This window comes from Seriola aureovittata, chromosome 21 (genome assembly GCF_021018895.1).
Source record: "Seriola aureovittata isolate HTS-2021-v1 ecotype China chromosome 21, ASM2101889v1, whole genome shotgun sequence".
Taxonomy (NCBI): Eukaryota; Metazoa; Chordata; class Actinopteri; order Carangiformes; family Carangidae; genus Seriola; species Seriola aureovittata.
Window position 1 is genome coordinate 4,491,562 of NC_079384.1, and position 16,675 is coordinate 4,508,236.

Here is a 16,675-nt window from a genome sequence, read left to right on the forward strand (position 1 = left end):
GTTCAGCTGGTAACAGGAGTGTTGGTGGTTTTATGCTAAACACGTAGCCGTTCCCTCGAGCACAGCGGTTGCCACGTGTCCTTTTTCCTTTTCGTTTTGTTTTTTTTCCCCAGCCATATTGAAAATAAGTGTATTAGCCATGAAGAAGCCCACACACTGTGGTTTTCTGGGTTATCATTCCGCTAATAGGTGCAGGTATAGCGAGCATCTGAGTGTTTTTTTTTTGTTTCTGTGCTAACAAGCTAACTCCCTCTGGCACACGGGCTTGCAACTATTTTCTTTATTCAGCCGCCTTGAAAATGGAAGAAATGCAGTTTTATCTCAGCTGATTGTAGCTGCTGCTCCGGCCTGTTTGAAGCTGGAGACAGATGGCCCATTAGACGTTTGGGAGAAGGATGAAAAGGAGCCACAGGGGCTAAACTCACTGTGAGTCTGCTGGTCTTAAGAACTTCACTTTTGACTGATATGAGTTTGACGGACGAAATTTTCATCTTGCAACAAGCGATTTTCAACAGCCTTTAAATATGAAATGCCACCTTCAAGGTGTGTGACTAATAAAAAAAGCTGTCAATCTTTCAACTTTTTAGATGTCAACCCTTGAGTCAGTGGGTGCTGACCCACATTTAAGTGTGTGTGGGGCCCAGTGACGCCTGCGTGGCAGGACTGAGGCGGAGAGAGGAAGGTATGGAAGCTGGAGGCTGAAAATTGTCACATCTGATACAGCCAGGAAGCTGTCGACTTATATGTCCTCTCTCTTTGAGAATAACTGCGGCAAGCGGTGACGCAGGAACGTACAGTACGCCTGCACACTTCATCACGTTTACTAAAGGGGGTTAACACCGGTGTGACTTGCTTCATGCCCGCTGTGTCTGTCTTCCTCTCTGAAGACCAGAGGAAGTCACAGAGAAACTATAGCGACAACAGGGAGGGGGAGCTCGTCAGAGAAACACAGGATAGTGTGTGTTTCCATTATCATGTATGTTGATGTACACATACGGTATGTCAAGCTGTTTCAGCCACAGTGCTGTTGAATTTAGTAAAATAAAACTCTTTTATGGATTTCACTTCACTGGGGAACGTTTGCATGTCGATTTGACTGTTTTCAGCGTCGTGTGTTATTAGTGGGAGAGCGCTGCGTTAAGTTGGAAGTAGTGTGGGTTTGTTGATACTTCATATACATCAGTAAGTTGTTCATGAGGCAGATTTTAGCAGGTTGTGTGAACTCTCCTACGGTAGCATACATCCTCTCCAAGCATAAGTTGCTTTGTCATTTCATTTGTTTCTTTAATTCATTATCCAGCTGAACATCCACAAACTCCATGTATTAACAACTTATTAACACAGACTGTCATTGTTTTATTCAAATTACTGTTTTAATTGTTATTTATCACACAGAACTGCAGATCGTTGTAATGGAGGAAGCATCTATCAAAGTCCAGTTTGTCCAGTTTCAAGCCACATTTTTTATGGTACATGTTTCACATCTTTGTTGTTTTTAACTATATTTTAACCTGATGAAGGGTTTTAGTCACTGGGCATTATAAAGGGTCATGAGTTTCTCACTTTCTAAGAAGTCATGAGGATAGTTTAAAAAGCCGAAGTGATTTCTCACAACTTGTCTACCTAAAGTTATACAGCCTAAAGATCTTTTATATCACCTAACTCTGTTTAAGTGATGCTACATCCAGAGCAGTGTGCGATTTCACGGCTCAATGAAATTGCACCAGTTGCTCAAAAAGGTTCAAACTGTCCAGAACCAGGTGTCACTAGGACGTGTGTGTGAAAAACAAAGAGAGAGAGGGAGTGAAACGGAGAAGTGAGACCCTTTTGTTGCGTGCAGTGATGCTCCATATGTATCCACACGGTATCGAGTATTGCTTATCTGTCCGCCTTCAATCAGGGCAGAGCAGTCAAAGCCTTTAAATGACAGTGCCCTTCATTACATAACATGATAGCTCAACAGCCCACTGTAGCACACACACACACACACACACACACACACACACACACACACACACAGGCATATATATATCTATAGGCAGCATACAAACACAGTCGAACATATAGAACCATCAGCATGTTGATGCCATGTGAAAACCTTGTATCTCCACAAAGTCAAAAAACGCGGTTCTTGTTATCTTTAAAGAAGAATAATTCTGATCGTTATATATAAAAGTTTAATGTAAATTTTTTATCTGACATCCGACTATTTTTGTCTGTAGTTTTCTTATAATTGGAGATGCAAGTTTTCCCACGTTGACAGCAGCAGCTGGACTGCTGGGCTACACAAATGGCCAGACACACAAACACACACACGCTCACTCACGCATGAATGCACTCACTTGCACTTGCCCACATTTGCACACACACACAACACACACACACACACACACACTCTCTCTCTCTGTGTGTGAACCATGGGACCTCTGCTGCCACCATGTTGGTCCTTGGCCTCTCACACTTGTGTGAGGAGGACGCTGCACCGCGGTGCATCTCGCCTCCTGGCTATCCTGACCGGAGCCTAAATGCCACCACTATCATTCTTGTTGTTAATTGAACTATAAATCACTCAGAGTATGTGCATGTGTGTCTACATGTGTGCATGTGTGTCTACATGTGTGTGCGCGTGTGTGTGTGTGTGTAGAATCGTGAAGGTCATCAGTGTTTGTTTACTCTCTCGGTGTAAAGCCAGCTCCTCTCCAGCTGAGGCCTCTCATTAGACGTGACATGTATGACCTGAGGCGGCGCTCTCCGTTCCCCTTTTGTTGGCTGAGGATTAGCGCAGCCTGCAAACACACCGAACCTGGCGTGGCTGGAAGTATTAGAAGATATGTGTGTGTGTGTGTGTGTGTGTGTGTGTGTGGGAGGGGGGTAATCTAAGAGGAGGATCACCTTAGATTTTAGGTTTCAAAGCTGATTTGGGAGAACTGGTGGGATTTTCAGAGTGTTAATCACCCTCTGCTTGCAGGATGTTGAGATGGAGAAAAAGACGTTGAGAAAGAAAGACTGAGAAATAATAATAAAAAAAAAAGAAAGAAAAGAACAGGTGCATGCAAGAGTTTGAGAGCAGAGTGCAGAAGTTGCCTCTTGTGCTGTGCCACTTTAAGATCCAGCTCTAAAGTGGGTGGGTGTATGCACATATTTATGTATTTCACCTCGTGAAGTGTGCGCAGTACATGAGGTCTTAGTTGCACGTACACTTTTGGACCAGGGATTTATGTCAGCAGGCTAATAACTAAACGAGCGTGCAGGCAGAGCAGTCCAGAAACGGTAAAGCTGTAATCTTGGTGAAATTTCTTTAATCTCAAGGAGGAGCGGTAATCTTGTCGAGATGGGCTCACAGAGAAGGAGGGGTGGGGGGGTGTTTATGCAGCGGGGAGTGTTTCTATTTCAGTGAGGTGCTACCCTGCAGGAAATATTAATCCTGGCTGTGTGTTATATCCGCCGAATGAGTTTTGCAGCTCAGGTTAATGGGGAGACGCACAAGCAGAGCAGCCGGTTGATGGAGAGTGCTGCTGCCCCATGTGTCCACTCTCTCAATTAAAATGCAAAGAGAAACCACAAAAAAAAAACAATAAATAAATAAATAAATGAGTGAAGGCAAAGGGAGGAGAGGACGAGGCGAGTGAGGTGCGACACTGACAGAAAGGATGAGATGGTGTGAGCGAGGTGAGGTGAAATGGAGACAGAGATGGAGAAGAAAAAGGATTGAATAAAGATGTCTGGTTGAAATCGGCCTCTCTGCTCTTTGGGCCCTAGAGGGGAAAGAAAAGGCTGAAGGAGGAGATGTGGAGGAAGGCTGAGGAAGAAGAAGACTTTGAGTAACATCAACCGTGAGGGGTTTGCGACAAGAAAACTCAGGATGAGAGATGAACGAACGGCACGTGATGAAACTGTGATTCGTGGAAGGAGACGAGATGAAAAACGAGAAGATAAGGAGCGAGATGAGAAGAATGAGCTCCGGATAGAGAGGAGGAGTGAGGAGAGGCAGCCAGCGAGGAGTCGGACAGTTTGGGGATGAAAGCGGGGGAGATTTGAGCCCATGCTGTGCGCTGTTTGCTGTAATGATTTCCTGAGGCGAAACAGATTGAACCCCGGACCACGTATTTGACCTCGCTGCAGCAGGACTGTGTGTTTACGTGTGTGTGTGTGTGTGTGCATGCTTGAATGTGTGTCGGGAGAGAGAGAGAGAGAGAGAGAGAGACGAAGTACTGAACTGTAAATGCTTAATATCATTATTAAAGTTTCTCAGCTAATGGAGACAAGCTGCCCAGCTCGTTAATCATCTGTTGTTCGGTCCAAAAGTGTGAGGAGTGATTTGACTTGCGCTCGGTGTGAAACCTCGCACACGTGAGACAAACATGAAAGAGGGAATTCTTGCACAGAAGCACAAAGACTCTCCTTCTTCAAAAGTTCTTTGAACACCTACTCGACACTTAACTCCTACTGCAGCAAAAAAAAAAAAAATGTTTCAAATCGTTTTGTTTATTTCAAATATAAGTCATGCTTACAAGCAAAGCAAATGGTACAGAAGGAGGGTGGAATACAAAATAATAGAAGAAGAAGAAGAAAAGAAAATGGAAGAAGAAAAAGCAGAAACAAAGAAACAAGCACAAAGAGAAAAAAATTAGAAACTAATGAGAAAAAAACAGCAAAAACAAAATAAGGGCATGATTCATGTGTGTGTGTGTGTGTGTAGTTGTGGACACATGTGATGAAGTGATCAGCCTCTTTCCTAAAAACACACCTGAACAGGTTGCATTCACCTGGTGCTGCTGGAGCAGGATTAGAGACTAATTGTACACGTGCAAGCAAACACACACACACACACACACACATATATACATATTCATGCACACACGTGTTAGTAGGTGCACAAATACACATTCGTAGTTGGAAGTTGTAAATTTGAGGCTGGAAGGTTGTGTGTTAACATGCTGATGAAAAACTAAACTGCATCTTGAAATAATTCTTTCTCTCTTTTCCTTTTTTCTTTTTTTTCTCTTTTCTTCCAGGGTGAAGTCAGAATTTTCAACTTTCCAACATCCCTGCAATGCATCAGAAAACCACGTGCATGCAAAAACACACGCACACACACACACACAAACACACACATACGTGCATTCACAAACACACACAGACATGAATACACACACGACACACACACTCACACAAACTTTTATCCACCGCTTTGCTTAAATCTACAGTGTCGTCAACAAACAGACTGCCTCCTCACACACACACACACACACACACACACACACACACACACACACACACACATGTCCTCATGCTTCTCACCTAGAGTTGAGGTCAGAGTGCGCCGACCCTGCTGCTCCTCCTCCTCCTCCTCCTCCTCCTCCTCCCCCTCCTCCGCTTCCTCCGCGGCTCTTCTCCAGGCCCAGTTTGGTGAAGATGCCGACCAGCACCATGATGGCCACCACTCCACAGATGATGTAGACGATGAGGTGCGTGCGGTCCCGCTCCTGGTCCTCCTGCCCCTCTGTGATGGTGGCCACGGGCTTGCCGGTGTTGGCCCAGATGGGCGTGTCGTAGTTGGAGCAGATGCTCTGGTCCAGCCGCTGCTGGCGGAACTGGCAGCAGAAGCGGTAGAAGCAGGTGCCGCAGCAGTACAGAAAGACGCCGGCGTTGCAGTTGAACGGCGGGTCCCACTGACCCATCACGTCATAGTAACCCTGGCAACGGGTCCCGCCAGATGGAGGGACATCCTCGTCGTCTGCGTCTCCACCACTTGTGGGAGTGGACAATCCCGTCTCTAGGGGGGTGTTTTGGGTCGTCTCCACGTAGTTGGGGGTCGTCTGGTTGCCCAGCGTGGTGGGGACGATGAACTGGTCGCCTTTGGTTACTGTCATCGTGGTGACAGATGGGTCCTGGGTGAGGGCGGGCTGACTGACGAGGAAGGAGAAGCAGACGAAGAGGAAAAGGCGGCAGGAGGAAGGGTTGGTGGCTGCCATGCTGCTGGGAAAGCCCTTCTGTCCAATGTCCCACCTGCAGGCTTTGAACAGGAAGGAGACGAGCGCGTTAGATCCCGTTACGCACCACAAACTTATCAACACCAGAACAAACGGGGAATCCGTCATCGGGCTCTCAGTGTTCATGAAGTTGCCTTTTTGCAGAGACAGCGAAACCAGCGACAACAATAACTCGCAGACAAAGCGATTCGCAGCAGGTTCCTATAAAGACTCAGGAAAAAAAAATAGATTTTATCCTGAATGTTAAACAGATGATGTTTCTATTGATCTTTACGTACTTATAGAATCAATGATGGAAAGAGGGCAGAGGACGTTTTAAACAGGTCACTCAGAATCGCTATTGGAGACCGTGAGCATCACTGTTGAAACCAGAAGCTTCAGGCAAATTAAATGTTTAGTATCAGCTACAGAGAAATTACTGGTAGTTGATTTTTTTGCCTTCGAAGTGAGATTCATGAAAATGCTCTTACCTTCAAAATAAGAGCTTATATATATATTCCTTTTAGTTTTGAGGGAGCACCAATAAAACAGAAACTCATTGAGACTTTTCTGCTGAAAAAAATCACTGAACTCACCTTTTCTCTCTCTGCAGTCTGCACACAGTCGACCCTCCGCACCGATTCTTCCCCAAAAGTTCAAGGGCTAAAAATCCCCTCTAGAAATATCCACAAACTTTACTCAGCAGCATCTTTTCCCCCGCGTGTCCCCGCAGCTTCCTCTCCTCCTCATGTGTTCTCCATCATCAGCCGTGGGCTCGATCCAGGGGATTCAACAAAAACACAGAACGACACGCTCCTCTTTCACCCTCTTTTTCCCTCCTCCTCTCGTATCACCTCGACTTCTTCTTCTTCTTCTTCCTCTTCTTTTTCCTCTTCTCTTCTTCTGTGAGCACTGCCCTGTCAGTGCTGGCAGGTGTGAGTGCAGACCGGTCCAGGACTGCTAGGATCTTCGCCTGCCAATACCACTGTGAGCTGTGTGCGTGTACGTGTGTGTGTGTGTGTGTGTATGAGAGAAATGAAGTGAGAGAGTGTGTGTGTGTGTGTGTGTGTGTGTGTGTGGCTGCACTCAGCGCTGCAACAGTTCAGGAACCAAATGAGATCTCCTTTGTTTACCTCTCGTCAGTGCCAGATAGACAGAGAGAGGGGGAGAGAGAGAGAGTGTGAGTGAGTGAGAGAGAGAGAGAGAGTGTGTGTGTGTGTGTGTGTGGGGGGGGGGGGGGTTATCCAGCTGCATCTCCCATCATCCCCAGAGGAAAAAAGCCTGGAAGGAGACGAGAGACGGGAAAAAATGAAAAGTGAAAAGAGGAGGGACTGTAACTGACTTCAATCACTTTTCTTTTTTTTTTATCATTTTTATAATTTTTTTCTTTTCTTTTCTCTTTCTCTGTTTCCATCTGTGTGTGTGTGTGTGTGTGTGTTGCTGTATGTCAAACATGTTTGCTTGGCTGACGGAGGACAGTCAACATCTGCTGCGGTCACTCCTGCTCATCATCTACTTATCCCCCCCACCCCCCCCCCTCCCTGCCCGCTTTTTCTGCATTCCCCCCTCAACACGCGCACAAACACATGCACGAGTATTACCCCCCCTCCTCCCCCAACCCCCGAGCCCCTCATCTCCCCCTTCGCCATCCTTTCTTCTCCCGTCTCTTAGCATCTCTTCCCCGCCCTCCCCTCGCGCCTTGGGCATAGATAACACACTTGTTTGCAAATTTCTGTGTCGGGTATGTGCTTGTATGAGTGTATATATATGTGTGTGTGTGTGTGTGTGTGTGTGTGTGTTGCCATGTGTTTGTCTGTTGTGAGCGTCTGCTTGCATCAGAAAGATTCTCGAGTCAGAGGGGTCCAACTCCAGCTTCGCCTCTTCATTTGTTTAAATCCCAACCTGCGCTGGAGATGCCAAAACCAGGAGCTGAGCCTGGCAGCCAGCCACATGGATACACACACACACACACACACACACACACACACACTCTCACGCACTTGTGCACACTTATGCATGCCACACAATCAGACCCACTCAGACAAATACACATGCACATGGAAAAAGTGTTGATAAACACACACATACACATACACACACACACACACACACACACACACACACACAGATGCCACCATTGAGGCCAATTATAGGAGCTTTTCTCAAAGTAAACGACCACATGTACAATTTTTAATGGAATTATAAGCCAGATTGACAAGGGACTTTTTGTTTTGCTTTTCCGCTAATCGCCTCTCCCAAAATCCCCTCCTTTATGTCTTGTCATTCCGGAGCAAACTCAACGCTTCCTCCTCTTCCCTCTGATTTTCACTCTATTGCTTGCTGGATATCAAAGAGAGAGAGAAAGAGAGAGAGTGAGTAACAGAGAGAGTGAAAAGAACAGAGTGAATGTAGGGCAGTGGGGAGGAGGCCGACAGAAAAGAAAGGAAGAAAGAGAGAGAGGAAGGGGGGGGGGGTGGAGATGATTGGCTGAGGACCAAAGATGAGAGGGGGAGAGAAAGAAAGAAAGAAAGAGAGAAAGAGAGAGAGGGATGGGTTTAGAGGCAGAAGTAGGAGGGAGAGAGAGAGTTGGGGGATGAGGATGGAGGGAGCGCAGAGAGGCGACAGGTATACGGGATGGAGGGTTGAAGATCAGAAGGGGAGGGTGGGGGGGGTGATGTGTGGGTGGGAGTGATGGATTCAGACTCTTTACGTGATGTGTGTGCACATGCGGCAGAGGCACACAGATGTTTGTTATGTAAGACTTGAGTATTGATTGGAACGTGATGTGCAGAGAGGGTCACCACCAAGCCAACGGCAAACCACATGAGGACGAGGCGAGCGGGATTTCACGCCTTATAAATAGGGTTTTTTTTTATTGAATGATTAATTATTAATGATAACTGCAGCTGAGGGAAGCTCCCATGAAGTTATTCAGGTCCTTTGTGTATTCGAGAATTTCCATCGTCTATAGAATAAATATAATTGTGTGAAAAGAGGAATCGCACAGTATGAAGCGTATGTGTGAATAATTACGAACAGATGTAGAAGCTGTCACTTTCTTGAATCTTAACTGGTGACTTAAGAAATAAAGCCGTCGTCACAGTCACTGAGGTTGTCACATGTGAGATATGAAAGTCGTCTTGTGTGTTTTGGTGACCAGCAGCCGACCGAAGAAAAAAAACTCACTCATTCCTTGCACCAAGATTCCTCCTCCTTCTCCTTCTCCTTCTCCTTCCAGGCTGAAAATATCTCAACAACTACTTGATGGTTCTCACACAGGTCAATCCCATGTTATACGTGACGGGTGGCGACCTCAGCCACTCCGGTTGTTGTGGTCCTTGAGTTTTTGAAGTCCTGTTTCAGATTCTTTACCTTCTCCCGGACCTGTTTCGCGGTGTGGAAACAGGCTAGGTCCAGACTAGGTACTTTTTTGGGGGGTTGATCAATTACCCCGGATCTAAATTTAGACCCTGGTTCCTGCGGCGGAAACGCAGCTTTAGAGAAGATTGTTTTTATGGCGTTTCTGCTTTATTTTATAACAACAGTAGAGACGGACAGGAAGGTCAGGGGCGAGAGAGGGAGTGACATGCAGCGAAGGGTCCCATTGCCGCTGCGGTAAGGACTCGACCTTGGCACATGGCGCTCTACCAGGCGAGCTGCCAGTTTTACCCCTCCGTGTTCTGCCTCTCCAGATGTTTGGATTGTTGCTTTGTCATAGAGACATTTGAAAGTGAGCGTATTTTTTATTTAATGCTCTGTGGTATTCTTGATTGTTGCACATTAAGAAGTGTGTGTGTGTGTGTGTGTGTTGTCTTTTGTGAGGTGTGCCGATAGATAATTGATGACTTCTCCTCCCTTCATGTGTGTGTTTGGCATTTCTCGCGCTCTGACGAAAGTCTGAGGGACCCAAAATAATTCAGGTGCCTGCGACAGGGATGAGTGTGCGGATGCTTTGACCTCTTTTAATTTACTCTAACACTTTTCACCTTCTCGATTCGTGGCGTGTGCACAATGGCTCTGGAAAATTTTCACAGTTAACGTGCACAAATTGCCTCCTCACCCTGAACGTAACTCGCTTCCGGTGAAACTGTCTCTTTTGCATTTCTGTTTTTTCGCTGGCTTGGCACCTTCAGGAAAATAGGGGTCAAGGTGTCTTAAGTAAAATAAGCTAGGTTTGTTTGTCTCTAGCATTTAATGGAAACAGGAAAATGAAGATGATGTTTGTGTGTGTGGGTGTACGGGTACGGTTTAAAGCGCACAGGGGCTGTTGTCGCCACATGAATTCTAAATAATCCTGCTGAATTAATGCTCATCTTGAACTAGATTCATAAAGTGCCTGCAGGTCTCTGATTTACTCAAGCACTGTTGCCCCCTTCATTAGGAGACACTTTGAGTATCCCGAATGTGTTGAATATTTCATTTTGATGACTTCACAGCATCTATGAATATTCATATTTTGTCTTTGTGTGCTTCCTCTGATAAAGCTAGATGGAAAAGTCTTCATCCCAAAACACAAGCTCACATCGGCTACTAGTGGCGTACTTTGCAGTTTCGGGGATCCATTCTGGTCAACTTCTTTAATTCATGAACAAACAAAAACAAGAGACAAGTCTTGATTTTCCACAACAGACACAAAGACGTTTGACAGCAGAGAAAGTTTAGGTGATCCGAACCATCAGCGGTAAAATGTCAGGTTTTTGGTGTCGCTGTCTGAAAATCAAAGGGGTTTCTTTCTACAGCTGCCATCCTGCAGGATTCACACAGAGAAGAAATCCACTGCAGAAAACACACGAAGAACAATTTATACACCTGCAGAGAACAGACCTGGATGCAATGCAGCCAAAACAGTACGTTACAGTGAGGAATCACAATCGACTTGAGCATCTTGTTGCTCATAGAAAAGCTTCTTCTTTTCTTTTGCTTTTATCGTGTTCATCACTATCTCATCTCTCCTATTAGCACCGATCTCACTGCCATCAAGAGTGTCGATTGCCGTGGGCGTCATGGGAGCCGCAGCTAAACAGTGAAGTAGAGTAAGTGAAGCAGAATTAGACGAGGCCTTTGCAGAGAGAAAAGCACAAGGAAATGAAATACTGTAGAAAAAAAGGAAAGAACTCAATATTGATACTGTTTCCAAGGTAAGAAAATAAATCAGGTATCAACTGAGATACATGAGGTCTTCTTCCACACGACTCTCTCACACCCTTCCTCAGACACAGGTCGATCTGTCGGGAGCAGAACTACTCCAAAACATTTGTCTCGTCAGTCTGGAGAAGTTTTGCTCATCCAGGAGAGACGATGCAGATAACTCCTCAGCAGAGAGGTGAGCAGGTGCAGCTTGAAAACTGAGGTGTGGGAGACGGAGAGAGGACGACTTCTTACGTCTATGAAAAAGCATTTTGAGATGATGTGTCTTACTTTTGATAAAATCTGTCAGTTCTGAACTGGCGCTGTTGAATGCTAGTTTTTCCCTGTGATCTGTGTGTGTGCGTGTGTGTGTGTGTGTGTGTGTGTGTGTGTGTGTGTGTGTGTGTGTGTTGTGTGTGTGTGTGTGTGTGTGTGTGTGTGTGTGTGTGTGTGTGTGCGTGCATGAAAGAGGGCGAGTACACCACTTGAAGTTGAAGAGCCGTGCAGGGCTGTGATCAGAGGGAAGCCCCTTAATGAGTTGATCCAGGCGAAGCTTTGATGCTGATCTGCCCAGGGGATCCTGGGAAATAAAATAAAAAAAGCGGGAGCTGGGATTCCAAAATGACCTTTAAACTTTTACAGTCGGGAGATAAACTCTGCATTACAAAGAGTCAAGACAATTCATCATGCAGGATTTCAGAAAGTGACCACATTGTGCTGCAAAATTCGTTTGTGGAGCTTCTTGAAAAATGATGGAGCTATTGTATTTATGTGATGATTTTTTTTTTTTAATGTTTATATGTTTAAAGATTTTAGTTTGAATTCAATCTCTCCCTTTATGCAGCGTGGCTCGAGGTTTAGCATTTTGGTCCAGACTGAAATATGTGCAGGTGCAGACACTCTCGTCCCCCTCAAGATGAATTTGAATAACTTTGATGTTTCCGATCCAGGATTATTTAATATATTATAGCATTAATATATGAAACAGTTAGCGCATCATATAAAAAGGCTAATCAAAATGATATCACTGGATTAAAAAAAAACTGGTTAAATGTGTGAATGTTGCTGCTGAACACAAGCACAAACCTTTCATATTTATTTTACAAGTTACAGATCAGCCTGAAGTCAAAGTGTGTGACCATCGCAGGCAGCTGTTGTTCCTGGCATTTCTTTTTCACCGCATGAGTGATAATTGTGCATCTCAACAGTTTTCAGGTGACTAACACGACCTTGTTTCATTGTGTGTGCACAGCATAAAGATCAGAGGTTATTCTGAGAGTTAGCGAGCATCGAGCGCCATTAGCTGATGTGTTAGGGCCAGTAAATTCAGCTTTATGCGCCATTATAAATGCAGTTATCGTAAAAGACCTTTAGCTGCATCTGTACTACCTTTGTTTTGTTTTTTTATGAAAATTTTTTACATTTATTCAAAATAGAAATGAAAAAAGTTCAGGAAGAAACATTGAACTTAATTCCATAAAACAGGGAAATGAGCAGCTATTAACGCTAGATCTATTTAATGTACAGAAAATATTTAGCAACCTCAAACTGAACTGACTAATCTGGCGAAAAGAAACACACTGTAGGTAAAACACACACACACACACACACACACACACTAACAATAACACATGGTTGTATTAGTGTCTCCTCACAGATGTGTCTCCGCTCGTCTGACAGGGTGCAGGGCTGTGGATCAGGCGATTATAAGGTCAGCTCCTCCGGGACAAACGGACAGACTGCACACTACAAACAGGAAGCTGATTGATCACAAACATAAGCCCATTGATCTCTGCCTATAGAGCGTAATGTCATGCAACCACATCATGAGAGGAGCTCTACACACATGACTGTACGTGTGTGTGGACTAATGCAGTCAGCAGCTGGCACCAGGACCCGTGTGAACACGTTTACACTGTGTGTTTGTACAACATATCAAACTGATGCAAATGACTGTAAACAAATGAGACCACATTGGAGGTGATATGTAGCTTTCTACATCGCTGGCGTTCATTAGAACCGCATTTCCCATGAACCCTGCCGGATGTTTATTTCCCTCCATCTGCCACCAACTCAAGTGTTCAAATGTTAAACCATCGGTCTCACATTGATGCTTTAAAAAAATGAACATTGTACTCATGAATTTTTTGTAATATTTCAGTCAGTACTTTGTGTAACAATCAAAAAGAGCTGCAGCCAGACGAACGAGGGCCGAGTTCACTGCTGAGTAAAACTACAGTCCCGGTGTTAGTATTCTGACCGACTCCTGTTTGATGAAGCTTTCGCTCACGCAAAGGCCTTTTAATGAATACCAATTACTTATGTTAATTCAGCCAATGCTTTATCTGCATTTATGTGGTCACGAGCGCACACGGGAGTCCATGTTTTCGTAGGGTGCTGTGTGTGTGTGTGTGTGTGTGTGTGTGTGTGTGTGTGTGTGTGTGTGTGTGTGTGTGTGTGTGTGTGTGTGTGTGTGTGTGTGTGTGTGCATGAGTTTTCTCTCATTTGTTCAGGTCCACATTCTGATATAAAGAGTTTATCCTCCAGGGAGCTGGAAAGGGTAATAACAGGGTGGGTGTGTGTGTGCGTGTGTGTGCGTGTGTGTGTTCCTGAATTCGTATGCTCACATACATACATGAACAATCTTATTGGGTGATGAAATTTGAGTATATGACTTCCAGTGTTGTGGTGATGCTGCGTTGTTTGTGTGTGTGAGGTTTATCTTCTTATCTCTCTTGCCCTGGAATAAATGAGCCTGTTTGAGTCACCCGTCAGTCCTTCCTTTCTTATCCACTCACACACAGTCTGTGTGTGTGTGTGTGTGTGTGTGTGTGTGTGTGTGTGTGTGTGTGTGTGTGTGTGTGTGTGTGTGTAGGTTTTAAGTATGTGTGTGTTTTCACCCCGACAGCCCACGCCGGGAGTTCACAGCACAAAGCTAATGAGTGAGTCTGATGTTTCCGACGCTGCAGGACTGAACCCGTTCGGCGCCACATGCACACAACAACACGGCGCGGGGTCTGTCAGGCAGACACAGTGTCTCCAGTCAAAGACATTTAGCGCTCCGCATGTTTTGACCACGGTAAATGTTACTGACTTCCCAGCTCTCCTTGGGGTGGTGAGCTTTGATTTGTTGATATGAGATGTGACGTTGGAAAATGTTTGCTCCGACTCCATTTTGTTTGCCTGGAGAATAATTGAAATCTCTCCCTCTGTCGCTGTCTGTTCCCTCATGCATTAATGCAGCGGAGAACATATAAGGTCATATGTCGGCCGCTGCTTTAATAAGGGAACTTTAGGTGAAACATCGCTGCACGTTTTGGTCGTTATGCACCGAAAGACGAAAGGTGGGCATCGCGGAGTCCCTGTTCTTGTCTTCACTGTGCGTCTATCATCATTTTTTGGAGCTGAGGGAAATTCTGTGTATTCAGATTTTATAATGTAAAATCACACTAGTCTAAATAAAAAAGAGCAACAAAAAATAAAAGACATTCATACTCATTAAGAATTCGTCAGCTTTGCCTACATGTGCTTGTTTAAAGGTTTAGAAAAATATAAAATACCATCTTCTTTGTAATGAAACATCACAGACCAGTGTGCTCGGCAAACATGAGCATCCAGTGTACAGTTTACTGACGTCACGCCGTGTGATTTCTGCCTGTTGAAGTTGGGATTATCCGCAAAAAGGACAAGCAAAAGGGATTCCTCTGGAGCTTGACCTTTTTTTATTTACACACAGACTTTGCATCTCAATGTCAGCTGGCAGCGTATGTGCGCCGGAGGTTTCAACTTTCCCACATCACGCTGCTGTAAGTCGCATATTAAAGCTGTGATGTCACAAAGTGTTCATGTTCAAACCTGGACCCAAACTGCGGCAGTAATTCAGTCGTCACTTACACAATATTTGGCTTCATCATCAGTATAAATATATTATGTGCAGAGTTTTACTTTAACGATTATCAGACTTGAATCATTACTTGGTCCAGAATGACCTTTACGTTGAGGATCACCCAGCTCCATATCGATCTGTGACTGCCTTTATGTCTGTCACTTACCCAGCTGACCAGCTGTTGGTTAATACCGGGCAGAACGAGCAGAATGACTGCACCCCATCCATAAAACAACTGTGACATTGATGGTTTTTGCTGAGTGCATTTACCCTGGTATTGAAATAAAGCTTGATGCATTTAAACTGCATCCTGTTTACAATGACTGGGGTGTAAGCTTACATCTGTATTTTTAGAAACATGTATAGGAGAGCGGGGAGGAGTGGATGCTTTGTTAACACCCAATATAAATGTCAATTATGGTTTTCCTCATGTTAACAATAAATTAAACACTAGATAGATAGATAAATACTTTATTTGTCCCCTAGGGGAAATTCATGAAACACCAAACAACTAAACATTTTATATTTTAGTGTCCCAGTGAGCCACGACAGCGTGGAACAGCATGAACAACACCAGGAACCTGAAACTGAAGCGGCTAAATGAAAATATAATAAAACACAAATAAAGGTAAACATGGTTAATTTAGTGTTTTGATGTTAAAATACATGTTTCATTAAAAAAAAACGTCTGAAATCAATTAATAATGTAGAGATACATACACATCATAATGGGCTGTCTCCAATCCAGTATTATATAATATATAATAGTATTAATATATGAAACCGTTAGCACATCATATAAAAATGCTAATTAAATAATATTACTGGGTGTGTGTATGGCAACAGTTCCCTGCAGATTAAAAACTGTGGTGACATTTATTTTGAAAGTTTCTGTGCAGTTCTGCTGAGAGGAAGTTAAATCTTTACTGCCCATGAGTTAATCCCACATAGATCAGATCTCTTGTCTGTTCCACCTCAGACAAACTCAAGCTCAATATTTAGTCTAGATTCTATATATTTCTACAAACTCTACATGGGCTTCAAGGCCGTGTAGACGCTGCTCTCCCTGCACTCTATGCTATTTGTTGTCTTTGTCATTTTCTGTGTATTTTTAAGTTGTGCAAAAATAAATCAAACTAAAACTAAAAAAAACTAGATGAGCTGCAAGTCTGGTTTTCCTACCTGTCCATCACTGTGTCCCCTGCATGACCTGAAAGACGGACCAGGAGAGGCAGGAAAAGCTGCTGGATGAGGGACAGAGACAGAGATGGACAGCAGAGTTATTAGAGTGGGTTAGGTGAATGATTAGTGATGTCCCTCTGACTGTTTGGTTGCACTCAGTTGCCAATTAGAAAAAAAAAGACAAAGAGGGCAGCAGAGCCCAGAGGGCCTGAATCAGAGCACAGGACTACCGCCCACAACATCCCCCGACACACACACACACACACACACACACATACACACTTCCTTGATTTACTATATTCAGACGGACCAGTCATTGACAACTGTAGTGGGCTCTCAGTTTCTGGACCCCATGAGGATAGTAAAATGAGCCCACCCACAAACACACACACACCCACAAACACACACACACACACGAATACTATTTATTTCACTCAGGCATTGTAAATCTTCTCTGTGCCTCCTCAAGTCAGAGTAACTATATGTTTTAAATAACAGAACTTCAGCA

The 16,675-nt window shown here is 44.4% G+C and overlaps 1 protein-coding gene across 1 annotated transcript in view; it reads right to left on the reverse strand.

Annotated features, from left to right (window-relative positions):
- Positions 1 to 7,512, reverse strand: part of shisa8b (shisa family member 8b) — a 31,151-nt gene extending 23,639 nt beyond the window's left edge. The window contains exon 1 of the mRNA XM_056366299.1: positions 5,302 to 7,512. Coding sequence (XP_056222274.1) covers positions 5,302 to 6,119 — 818 coding nt within the window. The 5' untranslated portion in view covers positions 6,120 to 7,512. The remainder of the gene's footprint in view (positions 1 to 5,301) is intronic.
- Between the last annotated feature and the right edge of the window lie 9,163 nt (positions 7,513 to 16,675).